The 20,758-nt window shown below is 46.8% G+C and overlaps 1 protein-coding gene across 2 annotated transcripts; it reads left to right on the forward strand.

Moving 5' to 3' along the window:
* On the forward strand, positions 1–20,758 carry mfng (MFNG O-fucosylpeptide 3-beta-N-acetylglucosaminyltransferase). Of its 2 annotated transcripts, none has more exons than XM_035406854.1 (8): positions 1–1,480; positions 10,263–10,308; positions 11,202–11,304; positions 11,665–11,818; positions 16,515–16,600; positions 17,571–17,736; positions 18,592–18,677; positions 19,367–20,758. In XM_035406854.1, the coding sequence occupies exons 1-8, from the start codon at positions 1,073–1,075 to the stop codon at positions 19,416–19,418; spliced, it is 1,101 nt and encodes a 366-aa protein (XP_035262745.1). In that variant the 5' UTR covers positions 1–1,072; the 3' UTR covers positions 19,419–20,758. The 2 variants fall into 2 exon arrangements, with proteins under 2 accessions (XP_035262745.1, XP_035262746.1); XM_035406855.1 differs by having other exon boundaries at positions 3–424.

Raw genomic sequence — 20,758 nt, forward strand, 5'->3', positions numbered from 1 at the left:
TATTCTCTAAGGGTAGTTACGAGTGTACACCTGTTTGAAGGCAGCAATTATTCTGTTAGGAATAATACACCGCACGATAATTTGCTATTGCAATGCGGGCTGAATTGTGCCACCTATGGCATTCTTAGTCTAAATGCATTGCAAGATAACGGAACACTACGCGCTAGCTTTTGTCACTTCCTTGACCGTTTCTGCACCTGTCAATTGTCTGCTATGCACCGGTGAGATTCAAAGTTTCATTTTGCTTTTGGCCCATGGACACAGAATGCAGGAGGTGGGCTGTTTCCTTTTGCGTAAGAAGGGGCTTTGAGCAAATTATATCCGTTTCATAAACTAGCCACGCCAGTCAGAAATGTATTACATCACAAATAAGACTGACATCGCCCCGCGAGCCGATAATGCTAGGACAACACGTTGTCGTTTGGTAAGGAGATAATTTAAAATGATAAATCAATTACTCATCCTAGATTGACGAATCAAGTTTCAGTTTTAAACTTCTTGGTAATGGGAAAATGTGATTGAACTAGATTTTGACTAGTTGTTCATTTAATTTTAAACATTTAAAATACATTTGAAGTTATTTTACTGTTTTGTACTATTATTATACACAATAATAAATATAAGAAACTTAAGACCGTCTGTCCACTTGCGACTGAACTTTTATGTTAAGAGCAAAAGTTAGAGAGAGGAACAGTGAAAATGAAATTGAGATGTCTTGATGTCGATGTAAAGAATGTTCATTCTTGCATGTAGTGAAAAAGTTTTAAAAGTAACTTAAAATTTGCTTAATGATAGTCCGAAGTAGCCAGCAGAACACCGATAGGGCTAAATTAAGATCCACATTGAATGAGCTGGTTCTTAATATTTTAAATAAGACGCGAATAAGGTTACACATAGCCCATTAAAGTGTTCCGTTATTCAAAGTACCGCATGCTGCTGCACACAACGTCTCCCTGGCGTGGTGTTTAACTGTTCACGCGTGGCTGTGGAGAGCTCATTAGAAACTGGTGTCTTCCCCAGTCGCTTCAGTTGAATCATTGACTGTGACTGAATTCACTTAATTCGCGAGAAAATGTTTTTCAAGAAGGTGCTACGCGTTCTGCCCGGAGCCACCTTGACGTTTTTCATAATCTTGCTTGTGGATTTACAACTGCGGGCGCGACACCCCCAAAAGAGCAATAAAGCATCTTTATTCCGAGGGCTGTTTGTGCGTAGACCGGCACAAGAACTCCTTACCTCAGCTGGAGAGCGCGAACAGAAATCGCTGGATAGCCCATTGGATTTGGCGGAGGCCCCGCAGACTGGCAGTGCGTTAAGACAGGTGAACCAGCCGTACGGACGAAAAGAAATCCAGCCGAGGCTGCTCGATGCCCACCTGCAGCTTTCAGACATATTTATCGCTGTTAAGACCACCGGCAGATTTCACAGCACACGCCTGTCTCTGTTGTTGGAAACGTGGATATCAAGAACAAAGGAGCATGTGAGTATATTTGACTAATGATATATGAAGCAGTATTATTGGAAACTCATTGATATACTGTAACAGTGACTTAGTGCTGACAGGGAAAAGAACACCGACCGGACTTTGCAAGTAGTTTTGGAGAAAACAAATATGCAAGTCCCTCGGTCATAGAATTCTCGACAAACTTAGATTAAGTAGGTTATAACGAAATTCCAATCCACGTTAACCCATGCCCACTTTATGTCAACATAAATAATATAGGTTTCGTGAAATGTGTGCAGAATGAATGGCACCTTTCAGACCATAATGTCCGCCCAATCACTGGTTCCTTCCTCGTGTATTACTGTCTATATTCACTTGGCAGTGGCCACCCCTGTATTTAATAACCTTATCAGAACTCGTTCTGTGTGATAAAACAGACAGCCTGTGGTTTCACTTCCTCACGTTCGTTCTGCTAGAGAACTTTCGTAACCTCCAATTTTTTGAAAGTACTTAAATATTTTCACATAATACAAGTTGACCAAAACGTGTTGCAGTGAAAATATTCTCAAATATATAATTTCTTTTATTTTCATTGAATGACCTTTGTAGTGTATGTTTCAGCATAGTAGAATGAGGCTCTTAGAAGGATAAGATCAAGCCTGATTGCTGGTCAGCCAGTGAAACCAAGATCTATTATAGATGGGAAATGACTGAGAGCAGATCAGCATGGGACATGTCAATGGAACAGCAATTCTGTCTGAAACGAAATGACCTAATTTAACGCAGTGATTTGTCAAGGTAATCTCTGGAAGTGAGGAGCTGAGCAGGTGACAAGGTGGTGGTGGTGCTGATGGGGGGGGGGGGGGGGGGGGGGGGGGGGGGGGGCGGAGGTCATCAGTTTCCTGGCTTACATATCTTATACCCTGTTAGGGGTTCGAGGAGTGGTGTTGTCAAGTTTTTGTAGCCTGTTCCACACAACTGCTATATCAGACAACTGTGAAATTGAGTCGCCCCCTCAGTAGTCACTTCCGCACTGCGTCATGAGGAATGAAGGGAGGGAGATAGGGAGGTAAAGAGAGGGAGAGAAGGATGGAAGGAGAGTGAGAGGGAGGTAGAGAGAGGGACATAGGGAGGGAGGGAAAGAGAGAGGGAGGTAGAGAGATGGAGAGAGCGAGGGAGGGAAAGAGAGAGGGAGAGGAGAGAGGGAGAGCTAGAGGAAAGGAGTGAGACATGGGGCTGCTGAGTGCATTGACAGGGCCCTGGTTCAGGTGAGGGAGCGGAACACCAGCCGCTCGCGCTTAGCTGGGCTGGTGACTTCCTGCTGCGACTGCACATGTATTTTTGACCCAGACCAGCTCTTCCTCTCTCCGTACTTTCACTCTGAGTCACGGGCTGCGGCAGTCGTCACCCTCTCTTCGTACCGCACCGCCATGGAGTGCTCAATTCACTTCCTCCGCTTAACTTCACGCGCTTTTAGGCGCTTTCAGCCCCGTGTCTCACTTTATCGAGTCTCTTTTGCACAGGAAACGAGGCACCGGGGCAACAGAAACCTGCAGTTGTTTTGAAGTTCAGGAAAGTGTGTCAAAGTACCACATGATTTCCCCCATATTATAGGAAGTCTCGGCGTGGCCCCTAATATTTCCTTAGAACCAATAAAGGCCCGTTGCTGAGGATTAGAAAGGCATGTGGCGCTGCTGCTTTTCAGTTTTCTAACTAAGGAGATTCAGTATGCACCCAGATGACAGTCACAGCAGTAAATACATATGTAAAGACTTCAAACACCATTATTTTGAAGTAACACTGCATGTGCTGAATTCTGCCCACCCACACACTTAGGAAGAAAAACAACTATCTTGTCATCGGTCTTGTGGCCTAGCAACAATCAAGATGAATTTTAGCTGGCCCGCTCTGCAAACTCATGATTGAGCACTCCTTTTGCAATTTAAAGCCAGAGCCCTTGAGAATGTATGCAAAACGTATGAAGTGCTTATTATGTTTGAGCAAAGGCACTCGTCTCTTGGTGCTGGGTATCAAATCACCACCCCCCCCCCCCCCCCGACCCCCCTCACAACATTGAATGCAGTGAGTCAGTGCCAAGAGGAAGTTGCCAAAGCAGACTGACTCTCGCAACAATGATAAAACGGAAGCAGCTCTGAAAGAGGAAGTCTGCAGCTCGAGTGGGAACAGAGCCGAAATGCACTGAAACGTCTCCTCGCCGCCTCACCCCCGCCCCTCACCGAAAGCAGTCGAAACGCTGCCTGAAAGCGGGGAGAATTTTAGGCCTGCCATTTTTGTTATTGTTGTTGTTGTTGTTGTTTGTTTGGCGTTCGAGATTTCATGTGGAAATTTTATTCTCCCAGGCCTTTTCCCCCTTGTTTCAGGCCCTCTTCATGCACCCATTTCCCCTCCATTCGCTTTTATTCGTTTTTTTGTACTGGACTTTTCCGAGCTTTCATCAGTAATTTTGTTTTATTTTCGTCACTTGCTTCGCATCCGATTTCTTTTGTAGTCTACACTCTGTATCAAATGCCCTGAGCAATCTTTTTTAATCAACTTTTTCCTTTTATGATGATTATTCACAATTTACTTTAGATAGACAGCTCACTCAACAGACTTATAGATTATGCCATGTATGGTGGATGTACAGCTCCACGGGTGTCCAGTCTTATCCAGAAAGGGCTGGTGTGGGTGCGGGTTTTAGTTTGACCCCAGCAATAAGACACCTGATGCAACTAATTAACTAAGCGAGGCATCTTCTATCAAAACATAAAAAATAGAAACAGGCGCCTTAGTGTTGGGATAGAATAAAAACCTGCATCCACACCTGGCCTTTTAGAATATGCTGGGGCACCCCTGGACTAGTCAATCCCAGAGATAGGAACATCACTACCTGGGAATCTAGCTATGCTGGTTAGTAAGCTATTGATATCTGATAACTGGCCACTGTCAATTTCTCATCCAGCCTTCTACCAAATTTCCAATGCCAAAGACCTTTTATTTTTTGAACTGGTGAATTTATTTGGCCACTTTGTTTAGACACAGTGTAGTGGTAGCCAGTTAACTTGGACAGGTATTCCATTTTATCAATGATGTGTTCTTTCCTGTGCAGCTATATTTTACTTCTACATTATTGTAAAAAATTTCCATGCCCACGCATTTACTTTTGCAGCAAGCCATGATGCATGAACAGTTCCTCCAGACTAGTCAGTACTGGCAGTGCCAAGCAATATTTCATGTACATCCCCGCATCACATCAGAAGCAATTACTTCAATACCAGTTCCCCAAGATGTGGGAAGTATAAGAATGCTTTTGTAATTACAAATCCCAGAAGAATAACAAGTGCTTTGTATCATGGCATTTTTTTTGGTTCCTTTTTTGTGATATATTACTGTTTTAAAAAGTATTATGATTGTGCAAAACCATTAAAATGTTAATTTTTCAGGCCTGGGCCTCAGTTAATTTGAAATTAATGAATGAAACATTGCACTTATATAGCTCTTTTCCACACGTTCAAAGTGCTTTACAGTGATCAGGAGAAACTCACCTCAGCCACCACCAATGCATTTCCTTTCGGGGTGAAAATGTAAGCCCCCTCCCCTCCCCTCCCCTCCCACGCACACACGCACACACGCACACACGCACACACGCACACACAGAGCAAGTTGTTCTACCAACATCTTCTGCATAAGGTCTGTTTCAGCTCCTTGGTGAAAGCAAATTAAATTGATGTTGATTACAGGATCTGAGCAAGCCTATATTACACCTGCAGGACAGTTTACAAATGAGAAGAGGGCGTTTTGCCCTGCCGGGCTCAGCTGGTTTGACCAACGCAGTATTGATCTGTGAATGCGATTAGTCTGCTTCCTGATTGATCTAGGAAGCTGATGCATAAACACCCATGGGTCCAATTGGTGTCACATGATCACGACAGATGAATTTGAGATTAGAAGTCATGTTCCACTCATTGCTGGGCTCTTGACTATTGGAGATTAATTGAACGTTTTCACAATGAAATTCCATTTTAAAAATGCAATCTGCTTACTCGGTCCAGCGAGGCTATTAAGCAAATGAGTGGGTGTAATGATTTTTCTTTTTCACCCGTGTACAATGATAGCATCGGCCTGATGAATGTGTCCACAGAAAATTACTGCATCTTTGAAATGACCTATAGGGAGCAGTGAGGTGTTGTGGATTGGTTGAGGCAGTGAATAGACACAGAAGGTGGGGCTAGCTCTTTTGTGACTTGTGGCAGATCAGAATGACATTATAGCGTCTGTTCTGACCCCCCCCCCGGACAAACACACACACACGCAATGACAATATATTTCCATATTTAGAAAAATTTACTTTTAACACATTTTCTAACACATTTAAATGTATGGTCATACTCCAAATATATTTTTAATGTTTGTGAATGTATTTCCAATTTTGCTCAAAAATGCATTATTGGTTATGTTCAGATGTCATTTTGGCTCTGTACTCCAGCGCACTAGATTTGAATTTAAACAAGGAATATGAGGTTAACGTGTAGACTGTCACATTTAATTTGAGGGTATTTGCATCCATATTGCATAACCTGGGAAGGAATTGCATCCCTTTTCAACAGTCCCTCCATTTTAGGGGAGCAACAGTAATTGGACAAATTAACGTAATCTGAAATAAAGTTGTCCTATTTGGTACTTGGTTGCAAACCCACAGACATCACAAGGCGCTGGTTATCTTCCTGGGTGATTCTCTGCTAGGCATGCACTGCGGCCATCTTCGGTTAGTTTGTTCGTGGGGCGTTTTGCCTTCATTCTTGTCTTCAGCAAGTGAAGCGCATTTTCAGTTGGATTCAGGATGGGTGATTGACATGGCCAGTCAAGAACCCTCAACTTTTTGGCCCCGAAAAACTCCATGGTCGCTTCAGCAGTATCTTTCGGGTCATTGTCCTGCTGCAAGGTGAAGCACCGCACCGTCCAATAAGTTTTGAGGCATTTGTTTGGATTTTTTTTTGTCCACTAAAGGATTCATCCTGCTGCTGCCGTCAGCAGTCACATCATTTATGAAGAATAGTGACCCGGTTCCAGGAGAAGCCATACATGCCCATGCCATAACACTACCTCCACCATGTTTCACAGATCAGGGGGGCGCTTTAGATCATGAGCAGTTCCTTTCTTTTTTCACTCTTTCTTCTTTGCATGACTCTGGTACAGGTTAATACTCGTCTCATCTGTCCATAAGACTTTGTTCCAGAACTCTTTTTTAATGTACCTTTTACCTGGTCGTTCTGTTCTTGAGGCTTACCAGTCATTTGCATCTTGCAGTGAACCCTTTTATGTTATGCTGGTGTAGTCTTGTTCTTGATCTGTTTGACCATTGTAAAAGGGTTCCCCTTCATAATTGAAAGTATTCTTTGGCCATCCAGTGGTCTGCTAGGTCATTGTCTATTGCTGAGCTTATCAGTGCTTTCTTGCTTCCTACAGTTGATTTTGACACACCCAATGTTTTAGCTATGGCTGTGATCAATTTATTCAGATTTTTCAGTCACATGATGACCTGCTTTACTGGCATTGACACTTACTTGGTCCTCACATTGATAGACATCAGCAACAGACTCCAAATGCACACTCTTAGAATCAACTCGAAATCTATTGTTAGCTTTCTTTTGCATTAACTAATGATACCACAACACACATTTGACCAAGAAATAGATGAGCAATACATTGTCTAATTACTTTTTCTTCCCTAAAATGGGGGCACCACATAAAATAATTCCTACATGGATCACCTGATATGGATGTAAATACCCTCAAATTCAAGCTGACAATCTGTACTTTAACCTCATATTCATTGTTTTATTTAAATCCAAAGTGCTGGAGTACAAGCCAAAACAAAACAATAAAACTGTATCACTGTCCTAAATGCACTGTCCTATAAGCTATATATTTATGATGACAAGCCAAGAATGGCAATATATTGGATTGCCACACATGGAAAAAGTGCTGTTGTTGTTGGGAAAGGGCCAGACCCGCACCACCCTCAGCATGTGACCATGTTCTGTCAGCAGTTAAGCAAGGTGAACTTCTCATATGACCTTTTCTGGCCTGTCCTAGACTCTCTCATTGTTTGTTCATGTTCAAGTCATTTTTCCCCTCTACTGGTTAGTTCCTAATATTTTGTTCTTGTTTCTTGTGTTTTTGGCACCTGATAATGTTTTTAATTGGTTGGAACAAAATTCAATAACAGCTGTTGCAAATGTATTTATGAAATGACTGTCTGAAAACAAACCAAGCGAGTTAATTAAATGAAATGCACGTTTATTTCAAAGGGGTAATGGCCCTGGACTCATCCAGAGTAGTCAACTAGTTATTAGCGGTAAGGACGTAGTGTCCTTCCCAGAGTGCAGTGCTCTGTGAATTCAGCCATATTTTCTGGCAGGAGAGTGCTGCACTTTAGCTGCATTTTAACAGTCTAACAAGGTATACAAACCTGGTCTTGCAAACACAAATCCACATCGCTGGCTAGCTAACTCCATCATGTTTAATGTAGTATTGATCCGTTGTGCTACCCCTCCATGCGTGCTGTAAATTAACTAGCTGTGATATACCTTGTGTGCACACATGGCTAGAACACTTATTGACTTATAAGCAGCCAGATCTATAAATGTCCATTTTATAATTATGATAACGATTCATTTTTCTGTAACCAAAATATTTTATCATTAATATGATAATAGATGCCGTAGTTACTGTAGAGGTGAGCATAATTCAGGTTTACCTGTAGATGTTGCCTCGGAAAAAATTATAGGGACATGAGAGTGGGAGGGGAGTGTTGCTAGGAGCAGCTTGCTTGGAGACCCAGAAGCCTACGGGGAGGAGAACTCATTGGTTGTCCTGTACAAACTTTTAGGATTGTTGAGAGTCTCTCATTGATATTTGTACACCGGTGGAATGCAGTTTCCTTGCTCACACTATAGTTGTTCAAAAAAAAAAATTATTAGCCTGAAGATGGAGCTTTAATCATTGTTGTTGTTCTGGAACATTGGAAATTCATTTAAGTTAGATTTTGGTTTCTGCTCCAGGGAAAATGTAATTTTTGCTTTTTGTCTTTCTGCACTCTGAAGCAGCTCTATTTCCTGCTCCACAGTGGCACAGTATGTTTAATTCAAGGCAGTCAGCCGCTTATCTATTGAGCTCTTGGGTGGATGGTCCTGAAAAAATGCTGATATTCAGCCTGTTGGCCTGGTCTTGAATCCTGTCCGTTCCAGTGCCAGCACAGGACAGTAGCCCCGCTAGCTCGCCGGCTAGCTTGCTGAGCAGGCACAACGATAAACTTTCCAAACGGGATCAAGTTTTAGATTCGTTTGAGTCTTTCCTTTGGATCTGTGCGATATTAATTTAATTTTGTCAACGCTAATTTGAGAATGCAGTTCAAGCTGAGAGACATAAATAGCTTGTCAATCTACTGGGTCCGGAAAACACTTTAATGGTGGTCCGTTTTCTTTTTGTTTATAGTCCGAATTGAAATGGCTCCTACGTTCCAAGAGTCCACATTAACTGTCAGATACTTCTTGGATCAGCAGTTTCCCTCCCAAAATACAGACAGCTCTCTCCAGCAGAGGGGAAATTTCTGCAGCAGGCTGATAGCCAATCACCAGAGGCCCGCGAGAGGAAACTAATTGTGACGGTATCTCGCGTCCAATTTCGAAATGTTCCTTGATAGCCTTCAGCGCTAATTGATTTTGTTTGGAATGCCCTTAATTGTGTTTGATGGGCTGTGGCTAGTTGACGCTGATGGGTTTCCACCTGCGCTTCGGTAATTGCTTTGTATCTGTTGTTATCTCGTGTGGTTACCCCGCTTCTACCCTCTGATGAAGCAGGTGTCCTCCCAGACATGCCAGCTTTGAACTTCGGTTCAATAAATTTTCTTAGGAAGCTGTGGCCCTAATTTCTTCTCATTTAAGTGTTATTGTACATACACTCAGGGAAAAAAAAAAGGTAGGAGAAAGTGCCTAAAAAGGTGCAAATGCTTGTTGCTTGGGTGGTACATAAAATTGTACCCTTAGCCAGCAATGCATAATTCATTTGTACCTTTTTTCTTTTTTTCTTAACTTATAAAAGGTATTTACTAGTACCCAAACAGAAAATTGTTTTACTTTCAGGTACATTTGGGAAATGTGTTCTGCTGTAGCTTTATTTCTCAGAGTGCACTGTAGGCTGTTGCTGGTCAGGTGCGGTCATATGCTACTCTGAGTGATGCTGGATAGGCCTTCATGCAGGGCAGCCCAACCCTGTTCCTGTAGATCTACTGCCCTGTAGGTTTTCATTCCAACCCCAATTAAGCACATCCAATTCTACTAATTAGCAGCTCAATGGGATCTCTAGCTGTTGAATGAGGTGCACTTTGTTAGGGATGGAGTGAAAACCTACAGGACGGTGGATCTGCAGGAACAGGCTTGGGCTGCCCTGCCTTAATGAATGCTTTAATGCCCGTGGCCGAAGCCAGAGATCAGGCATGCTGTGATACCCTGTGGCGATGGTGCAGCACTGGCCTGTGGGGGGCAGTATGGACACACTGGTGATGGGAAACGGCGTCATTTCTTACTGTGAGTGAAAAGGGCAGTGTCGTCTCCTGCCACATCACCTCCCTGTCCCCTCAGCTCCCCAACAACTCACCTACTGTACTCCTCACCTCCCCACCTCCCCCTCCCCTCGCCATGGCTCTAACTCATTAGCCGTGGGAGATGTACGCGCTTCATGGGCTAATCGGGGCATTGGTGGGGCGGGTGTAAAACGCATCTAAGCGGGACCGGCCTCTCTCTCCATGTTTTCACAGACCTTCATCTTCACGGACACGGCGGATGAAGACGAGGCTTTGAAAGGTATGGTAAACACACACTGCCGGGCGTACAACTGGTCTCAAGCGCTGTGGACGTCCTCAATCTTTGAGGCCGTTAGGCGAAAAGCTGTTTTTTTCCCCCTCTCTGAACAGAAGGCATTTGATGTGAGCCTGGAGAGGAATAGAACAGACTCGGTGAAAGACCCGGAAACTGAGCAGTGATCAAAAGAAGCCTTGTCATTTGCTTCCCTCTGGTTTTGTCGTGCTTTTGAGCGCGTTTGAGGCTTACCGCTGTGGCTGCTTTCCTCCCTGTCCTCCAGCGCTGAGACTGAAGCGGCTTCTCTAGCTGAACGCTGCTGAAACGCTTTTACTGGGGGGACGCTGGGCTTCACTTCTCTCCTTGAGCAATTCAGTACCTGTTACATTTGGAAATTACTGATACGAAGTCAAGACTTAATGACCCTGCAATCAGAATCTTTTATTTTTAATTATATAGTGAGTTATTTAGTGCAAAAAAGACAAAGAAAGCAGTTACTATGATATTCAATTTTATTCGCTTGATTTGAAATGAGTTTAAATCCGCAAAGCAGCAAAGCTCTTATAATGCCCACTATTGGATTGGATACACAGCTTGTGTGGGCTGCCAGTCAGTGCTGAAGTTTAAGTGAATAGCTGAACAGAATTGACTGTGCTTGTGCTTGTGAAATGACATACTTCACATGAAACACTCATTTTATTATTTCCCATTTATAGGTTTCAAAAAAGTACATGCATGTATCTTATATTTTGTTGCTTAATGAGTTGTTGAATTAGAATGCAAGAAAGGACATTTGATTGACACTAATGGGTGTCAGAAATAGTTGCGAACAATTTGTAGCCCCCTCTGCAGGCCAGAAAAGGTACTGACCTCAGTGTTGTCCTGCTCTGTGGCTTCAGGGTACAACATCATTGTCACCAGCTGCTCCCCCGAGCACAGCCACCAAGGGCTGTCCTGCAAGATGTCCGCCGAGTACGATTACTTCATGGCCTCAGACAAAAAGTGAGTCCGGGCCTCTCCACTGCCGACTGCTTGCTTTGCACACGCTCAGAGGCACACGCTATCCAGTCCACCTATTGGACTGTGGATAGGGCTCTCATTCATAGTGTGGAAGGCCAGACTTAACATTAACATTAATAATAATAATAATAATAACAATAATAATAGCATCATCATTTTGCCAGGAATAATGTGTGTATGGTTAATAAGCCCTATATGTGTGTGTGTGTGTGTGTGTGTGTATGTATGTGGTTAATAAACACTGTGTGTGTACATGTATGTGCGTGTGTATGTGTGCATGTGCTTGCGTGCCTGTGTGTGTGCATGTGCGTGTGTGTGTGTGTTTTTTTCCACTCTCTCTAGGTGGCTGTGCCACGTAGACGATGATAACTACGTGAACCCGGGTGCGCTGCTGTCCCTGCTGTCCGCCTTCCCCCCGGACGGTGACATCTACGTGGGCAAGCCCAGCTTGGATCACCCAATCAGAGCCCACGAGCTGCTGGAGGACAACAGGACGGTAGGCTCCCAGCATGCACGGCTGCAGCTTTAATTACACTTTCGATGGCTCGTGCCAGAACGCCGCTGTTTTTTTTAACACTTCTGTTATTACGGCTATCGATTCGGTGAGGACGTCGCCCCCCCCCCCCCCCCCTTTCCAGAGAAAGGGGCACAACAGCCGTCCAGATCCACTCAATCGATCGGTGATTAAGTTCCAGCTGCCTATTGATCGCTGAATCTCATCAGCATCAGGCGGCTTTGTGAGAGTCCCAGAAATAAAGGAGAGGAAATGAGGCGTCGCCTCTCGGCGGGACGCTGCCGCGCCCCGTCCGGAAGCGCCGCGTCTCAAATGCGTAAGAACCCCCCCGGGATCGATCGGCGGTCGCTCCCTCCCTGCACCGGGGGCCGTAAAACAGAGGGGGGGGGGGGACCGAGCCGAATTGGGCTCAGTTCAGTCGTTCCATTGAATTAAATGGCATGTAAAAGTGAAAGTGCTGAAGATGTGGATTTTGGAATGGCCTGGAAGGGGACGAACGGAGGCAGCCTGGATGGGACGGGGGAAATTGTGTGAGAGCGACCAGCAAAATCAATGAAACGGGGATGGGCTGTGCAGAGCATTTAGCATTATGTGGCAAAGTAAAAGACATAGCACTGCCGCCTGTGGAAGTTGATGCTGGGTCGCCCCCGGTGATAGTGTGTACATTGGGGTACAGAGAGATGTGGCACAGCGTCCCGGGTGCCCACGGACTGCATGGCAACCATGAGGGGGGCGGTAAAGTGGGGGTGCGCTTTGGTGGGACAGATTTGATGACTGCATTTTTTAGTTATTGTGTATGAACATGTGTGTGTCTGTCTGTGCTTGTGCAGGACTGCATGTTTGCATTTATGCACGAGTGCGGCTGGTGTCATGTGCAGGTGTGAGGTATGAGTGTGTGTATGCTTGTAAGTATGTGTTCACGTGTGAATGTGAGGGTACTGTCTCCATGTAAGTGTATATTTTTTGCGCTCATTTGTGAGCATGAGTTTGTGTGCGTGTGAGAGATTATGTGTAGGTGTGTGTGAGAGAGTGTGTCAGTGTGTGTGTGTGACAGTGTGTGTGTGTGTGTGTGTGTGTGTGACAGTGTGGGTGTGTGTGTGAGTGTGTGTGAGGGAGAGACAGTGTGTGCGTGTATGTGTGAGTGCGTGTGTTTGTGTGTATGTACAGTACGTGCATGAGTGTGAGTGACTCTGGTCCATCACGTGAATGGATCTGGTTCCTTTACGGCAGCCTGTACTTATGTACGGTTAACGCTAATCAGGGAGTGACAGGCCTGAGCGCGAGCTCAAAAGGTGTGAGCGTGCTCATAAGCGAGCGGGCTGGAAAGGTGTGAGCGTGCTCGTAAGCGAGCGGGCTGGAAAGGTGTGAGCGTGCTCATAAGCGAGCGGGCTGGAAAGGTGTGAGCGTGCTCGTAAGCGAGCGGGCTGGAAAGGTGTGAGCGTGCTCGTAAGCGAGCGGGCTGGAAAGGTGTGAGCGTGCTCGTAAGCGAGCGGGCTGAGAAGGTGTGAGCGTGCTCGTAAGCGAGCGGGCTGGAAAGGTGTGAGCGTGCTCGTAAGCGAGCGGGCTGGAAAGGTGTGAGCGTGCTCGTAAGCGAGCGAGCTGGAAAGGTGTGAGCGTGCTCGTAAGCGAGCGGGCTGGAAAGGTGTGAGCGTGCTCGTAAGCGAGCGAGCTGGAAAGGTGTGAGCGTGCTCGTAAGCGAGCGGGCTGGAAAGGTGTGAGCGTGCTCGTAAGCGAGCGGGCTGAGAAGGTGTGAACGTGCTCGTAAGCGAGCGGGCTGGAAAGGTGTGAGCGTGCTCGTAAGCGAGCGGGCTGGAAAGGTGTGAGCGTGCTCGTAAGCGAGCGAGCTGGAAAGGTGTGAGCGTGCTCGTAAGCGAGCGGGCTGGAAAGGTGTGAGCGTGCTCGTAAGCGAGCGGGCTGGAAAGGTGTGAGCGTGCTCATAAGCGAGCGGGCTGGAAAGGTGTGAGCGTGCTCGTAAGCGAGCGGGCTGAGAAGGTGTGAACGTGCTCGTAAGCGAGCGGGCTGGAAAGGTGTGAGCGTGCTCGTAAGCGAGCGGGCTGGAAAGGTGTGAGCGTGCTCATAAGCGAGCGGGCTGGAAAGGTGTGAGCGTGCTCGTAAGCGAGCGGGCTGGAAAGGTGTGAGCGTGCTCGTAAGCGAGCGGGCTGAGAAGGTGTGAACGTGCTCGTAAGCGAGCGGGCTGGAAAGGTGTGAGCGTGCTCGTAAGCGAGCGGGCTGGAAAGGTGTGAGCGTGCTCGTAAGCGAGCGGGCTGGAAAGGTGTGAGCGTGCTCGTAAGCGAGCGGGCTGGAAAGGTGTGAGCGTGCTCGTAAGCGAGCGGGCTGGAAAGGTGTGAGCGTGCTCGTAAGTGAGCGAGCGAGCGGGCTGGAAAGGTGTGAGCGTGCTCGTAAGCGAGCGGGCTGGAAAGGTGTGAGCGTGCTCATAAGCGAGCGGGCTGGAAAGGTGTGAGCGTGCTCGTAAGCGAGCGGGCTGGAAAGGTGTGAGCGTGCTCATAAGCGAGCGGGCTGGAAAGGTGTGAGCGTGCTCGTAAGCGAGCGGGCTGGAAAGGTGTGAGCGTGCTCGTAAGCGAGCGGGCTGGAAAGGTGTGAGCGTGCTCATAAGCGAGCGGGCTGGAAAGGTGTGAGCGTGCTCGTAAGCGAGCGAGCGCTGTGCTCGGCCGCTGGGCCGCGTGACGGCTCTGGCACCTCCGCTGATTCCGCCGGCGCTCTTGATGGCCGCGCGGTTGGCAGCTCTTGTGATTAAAACGTCGAGCCGCTGCCGTGAGCCGGAGCTGTCCGTCCGTCTCCAGGACGAGCCGCCGTTTCCCTGGCCCTGCCGGTGATTCATTATGGGATGGATCTGCAGTCAGCCCGGTGCCTGGGCGACGTGTCCAGTGGAGGATGCGGCCCGTGTTCTGTTGTAGCTGGCCAATTATCTCCTCCCAGCACCGCAAGCAAAACTGGCCAGTACATACCCAATCAGCCTTTACATTTTCACTATTAGAGTGAGAGAGAGAGAGAGCAAGAGACAGAGAGAGAGAGAGAGAGCAATACATACCCAATCAGCCTTTACATTTTCACTATTAGAGTGAGAGAGAGAGAGAGCAAGAGACAGAGTGAGAGAGAGAGAGCAAGAGACAGAGAGAGAGAGAGAGCGCAATACATACCCAATCAGCCTTTACATTTTCACTATTAGAGAGTGAGAGAGACAGAGAGCAAGAGAGAGAGAGAGAGCAAGAGACAGAGAGAGAGAGAGCAATACATACCCAATCAGCCTTTACATTTTCACTATTAGAGAGTGAGAGAGAGAGAGCAAGAGACAGAGAGAGAGAGAGAGAGAGAGCGCAATACATACCCAATCAGCCTTTACATTTTCACTATTAGAGAGTGAGAGAGAGAGAGAGAGACAGAGAGACAGAGACAGGGAGAGAGCAATTCAAATAACAAGCAGTGGATAAGGGTGCGAGGGACTGTGCAGATTCTTGCCTGAGGGAGAGCAGGAGAACAGCAGTTAGGAAGAGAGGTTGGATAAGAGCCAGGAGAGACTCGACAGGGGATGGTGGATGGTTTCTTTTTATTTCTTCAAATATTTCATTAAAACCAGATCCATTGAACTTGTGTCAGGGTGTACGTGAGAAGTCGTTACTCATTTGGTTGCTCAATGCGTATTGAAATTACTATGCCGCTTTAAGACAAAGGCTTAAATGGAATGGGTTTTTTTTTTTTTTTTGATGATGATTGAAATTCTCCCTGGTCAGGCACATTCTAGGTTTATAATTTGTGTTAAATATTGTGTTCAGCAAGAATGTGATTGCACAGCACCTGTGAGACTTTAAAAATGTACAATTCCAGACAAGACATATACATTTATTATTTACTGTTCAAGCCATTATGTAGTTTTAAAGGGGCAGTTCAGCCAAAATTAAAATCAAGATGTATTTCCACTTACCCCATATTTTCATTGCTGTTTTTCCATCCAGGTAGTTTTGCTGAGATTTGAGAAGTTTTCTGGATGAGAGCTGCAGCTCACCATGATATAACCTCAAAAGTGAAAACATTGTTTTAAAACAATGTTGACACTGCACCCCGGAATACTGGCGTACATTGCGTGAGGCTTTCTGCGGATATAGACAGTTGTTAGTTTTCGATGAAACCTTACGTAACAAGGTCTGTGGGTGTTCCTGAGTTACCATGTCAGTATATTTGGAAGAGTTGCTGTTGAGTTTTTCAAACGTACATTTTTTGAGTGCCGCAAACATTTGCACGGTTTAGGTCCATTGTATCAGATATCTAGAAAACTCGTCAAATCTCTGCAAAACTTTCTGGATGGATAGATGGGTCAGTGGCATTGTAGTGTTTGGCTAGTTTGGCTTTGCAGATGTTAGACCAGGATAGTGTTCATTGTTCTCGGCTAGAAATAGCTGTACAAAATAAGTAATTGTACCTCACTGAACCCGTGTTCAGCAGTTGTCCACGATCATGAAAATGCACTTTTGTACGTCGCTTTGGATAAAAGCGTCTGCCAAATGAATGTAATGTAATGTAGTGTTATTTTATTTATGGGTGAACTGGCCCTTTAATTACAATAGCAAGTTTATTTTAATTGTAACCAAACAGATATCCTCATTCTAAGGGGCATTTTTGTCCACTTTAACGAAGTCACGTTAGCGCCCTGCTTGTGCTTCAGAGAGAAGTGGAGTTCTGGTTCGCCACCGGAGGAGCCGGCTTCTGCCTGAGTCGGAGGCTGGCCGAGAAAATGGCGCCCTGGGCGAGGTGAGAGAGTGAGAGTGTGTATCTGCGTCTGTCTCTGCGTCTGTGTCTGCGTCTGTGTCTGCGTCTGTGTCTGTATCTGTGTCTGTATCTGTGTCTGTGTCTGTGTCTGTGTCTGCATCTGTATCTGTATCTGTCTGTATCTGCGTCTGTATCTGTGTCTGTCTCTGCATCTGTATCTGCATCTGCATCTGCGTCTGTGTCTGCATCTGCGTCTGTGTCTGCATCTGCGTCTGTGTCTGTGTCTGTGTCTGTGTCTGTATCTGCGTCTGTATCTGCGTCTGTATCTGTGTCTGTCTCTGCATCTGTATCTGCATCTGCATCTGCGTCTGCATCTGTGTCTGCATCTGTATCTGCGTCTGTCTCTGCGTCTGTGTCTGCATCTGTATCTGCGTCTGTCTCTGCGTCTGTGTCTGCATCTGTATCTGTATCTGCATCTGTGTCTGTGTCTGCATCTGTATCTGTGTCTGTATCTGCGTCTGTCTCTGCATCTGTGTCTGCATCTGTATCTGTCTGTGTCTGTATCTGTGTCTGTGTCTGTGTCTGCATCTGTGTCTGTGTCTGTCTCTGCATCTGTATCTGTGTCTGCATCTGTGCCTGTGTCTGTGTCTGTCTCTGCATCTGTATCTGTATCTGTCTGTGTCTGTGTCTGCATCTGCGTCTGCGTTTGTGTCTGTGTGTCTATATCTGAATCTGTGTTTTTGTCTGTATCTGTGTCTGTATCTGCACCTGCGTCTGTGTCTGTACCTGCGTCTGTGGTTGTGTCTGTACCTGCGTCTGTGTATGTCTTGCTCAGTTGCAAGCCGTTGTCTGTGGCTGTGTCTGTCACCACTGTCTGTCTGTACTGTGCTGCTGTACTGACGCGTCACTGCCTGTGTCTGTGCTGCAAGACGCACGTTGCGGCGGGTGTGTTTCTTTGCCTCCGCGCCGTGCTCAGCCCCGTTGCGGGCCTGTCCGTGTGGCTCTGACCCAGCGGCTCCAGGTTCGAGCGGACGTCGGCGGTGATCCGCCTGCCGGACGACTGCACGGTGGGCTTCATCGTGGAGAAGAGGCTGGGCGTGCCGCTGGTGCAGAGCGCCGCGTTCCACTCGCACCTGGAGAACCTGCTGCAGCTCACGCCGCGCCAAATCCCGCTGCAGGTCAGCCCCGGCCCCAACCGGCATCCCCGCGTGCGGCTGCTCCTTCATAACCGCTTTTAACGAGGTTTAGTGGGGTCGTCTTTAACAAGTATTCAGTACCGTGTGCCTTAATAAGGAAATGCACACGTGTACAAATATGGGTTCCAGGCTTCGCAAGCTGAAATGAATCTCAAGGCCGTCTTTTCCATGTTGCCCAGTAGGGGTCAGTGTTCTCACACCGCAATGATAGGGAATGGAGTTTCAGTTTACATTGCCAGAACTGTAAGCACCAGTGTCGAGCCAGACACAGGCTAACATGCGGCCTGTGTGACATCATGCTCCTGTTCTCAGTGGCAGATGGATATTACAGGGTTGGGCTGTAGTAGTCCTTTTCAGTGTCATGCCATTGGAAAAGTATTGCTGTATTAACATAGAGTTGTGGTATGGTATTTTCTGAAAGAATGTCTTCAATAGCACACTGTATATGAATGTACCTAAATGCAATTTGACTTTTATTTACCAACTTATGTAAAAAAAAAAAAAAATATCTTGATTATAATTTGGCTCACTGCAGTTTGCTTTACTCACTCATGGCTGGAATTCAGTCAGCGTTTATGAGAACATGTTTTTATTCGCAAGCTGCGTTGGCTAAACGAGCCTCTGGGGTTACTGCACCCGTCGCCTGCTCCAGCGGACGAACAGCAACCGTGGTGCATGCGCTTCGCCACCGTGCTCTCCCCGAATTATGTTCTAATGGTATCATTACCGGAGGAGAGCGTTAGCGCTGACGCGTTTTAATGGCGGCCGTCGGTGCCTGTGCGTCGAGGCAGCCGGTGCGTGCTTAACACCCAGCGCGCGTGTGTGTGCTCTCTGAAGGTGACCCTCAGCTACGGGCTGTTTGAGAACAAGATGAACAGCGTGGAGCTCAAGGGGACGTTCTCCAAAGAGGAAGACCCCTCCAGGTAAATCCTCTCATCTTCCTCCCTTAACCTTCCCTGAGGATCCGTTTGAGTGGTCTCTAATAATAGCTGCTGCATGAAACGAGCCCGGGTCCTTTGAACCTAAACCACAGTGTCCCGAGAGGAACGTTTCGGACTTTTTTACGAGGCGCTGATTTGTGGGCGCTTGACACGCCCCGACCGTGTCATTTCCCCCCGGCCTTCTGTTTCCTCGGAGCTTCCGCCCTCTCGGAGGTTCTGCCCGTTTTTTTATGGGCTTTCGCGTCCGCGGGATGCTAATTCGCCGCACATTGCTGACGCGGCGCGCCGCGCGAGGCTAGCTCCCTGGAAACTCGCCTCACGGAGCGTAATGCGGTTTATCACAATGGCCCCATGGCTGCTATTCTCCATTACCTCATTAGAGACAATTACAGGGTATTCTCTGGGCCGCGGAGCCTCGCTAGTGCAATCTCCCAATTACGTCTCCCGACAACAGCTTTATAATCCAGGGCTGCCGCGCTCCAAGTGCTGCGTGTGGGCTTTTTTTAAAAAACATTTTCACCGGGATTTAACACATTTGAGTCTCTGGAGTGGAGAGGAGAGATTCGCTGCACTGCGGGATAATTATTCAAATCTTTGTCTGGTTTTTTAAGCTTATAAATTTAGTGATGTGTGTGTGTGTGTGTCTGTTTTTGTTCTGCTGACAATAACAGATTCAAGACTGTCCACTGTCTGCTGTACCCCATGACGAGCTGGTGCCCCTGACTCCCTGGACTACACTTCCCAGCAGCACCACGGAGCCTTCTTTTGGTCAGGGTTGATGGAGGACCTTCCTGAAGTAGTGGTTCTGGGTAGGGGCGAGCGAGCGGGTGGGCCCCATGCGACGGGACTGCACTCGCTCTCAGAGCCGCCACGAACTGCAGCATCCCGCTTCCTCGCAGCGCAGGCATGTTGGAGGGGGGTGCGGGGGGTCAAGCCCTCAGGAGCTCCACGGAGCTGTTGCCGTGGATACTGAAGCCCCACGGGAGTGTCAGACAGACGGACGGATGGATGGACGGACGGACGAACCGATGGGAGTGGGGTGGGGGTGGTTCAGTCTGAGACTGCAGAACTGAAGGTGCTCCTGGGTGTCAGAGCTGAGTTTAATTTAGGCTTTTTTTGTTGCTTGTTTAAAATGAGGTGCAGCACCTGGTAGATATCAGGGACTTTAAGCATCGGCGGCTGCAGGTACGGCTACGGTGATCAGAAATAAATCTGTGCTCTTTGGCGCATGCGTGGATTTCACTGGCTCCCGTCTCCCACCATAGCCTGTTGATGTTTTGTGTGAAAGTCGTGTTTTTCCCGTAGTAGATCGGCTGGCTACCTCGGCAGACGGGAGCAAGTCTGATTCATGCATGCGCAAAAGAGCGCAGGTTTATTTCCGATCACACTAGCCGCGCCCACAGCTGCCGATGCTTGTCCCTGTTCACTCCTGCAGAACCCATGGCTGTGTCACAGGCTTTCTAGGGAGGCAGGCTTTGAATTAACAGGCAGGTACTGTGGCAGAGCGAATAAGGAATTGATCCGGTAATTCAAAGGCCGCAGGTTCGATCCTCTGGCAAGGCCACAGCCATCGATCCCTTGGACTGGTGTGCGGAACCTGAGATGAATATCCTGCTGTAAAACAGGGTGTCACTTATGAGCTGCAGGTGTGCTTGAACTCAGGTGTCTGCACTGAAAAAAAAGTCTTAAACAGCCTTAACAAGTATTTTAATCTTGTAACGAGACTTAAAATCTTATTTTTTTTCTCTCACGTCTTACCTCATTGGCAAATCTTGAAACAAGGCAATCTGTCTCACCTCATTGGCAATCTTTTTGCCTTGTGTAGCAAAAAAAGGTAAAAAAATACGAGTTTTTATGTTTAAGTACTTATTTGTTTTTTTATTTATTTGTTTGTTTGTGCTATACAAATGCAGCACACTTTTTTGTGGGATTTATTACATTTTGCTTCTTAGATTGTCGCATATCTGACTCTTCCACTCAGCTTTGATTCAGGAAGGCATCAGTGATGGAAGAAGTAAAATTAGAAATTGAATAAAGATCATTTTACGCAGATTTAAACATTA

The sequence above is a fragment of the Anguilla anguilla genome, chromosome 2 (assembly GCF_013347855.1).
Source record: "Anguilla anguilla isolate fAngAng1 chromosome 2, fAngAng1.pri, whole genome shotgun sequence".
NCBI lineage: Eukaryota > Metazoa > Chordata > Actinopteri > Anguilliformes > Anguillidae > Anguilla > Anguilla anguilla.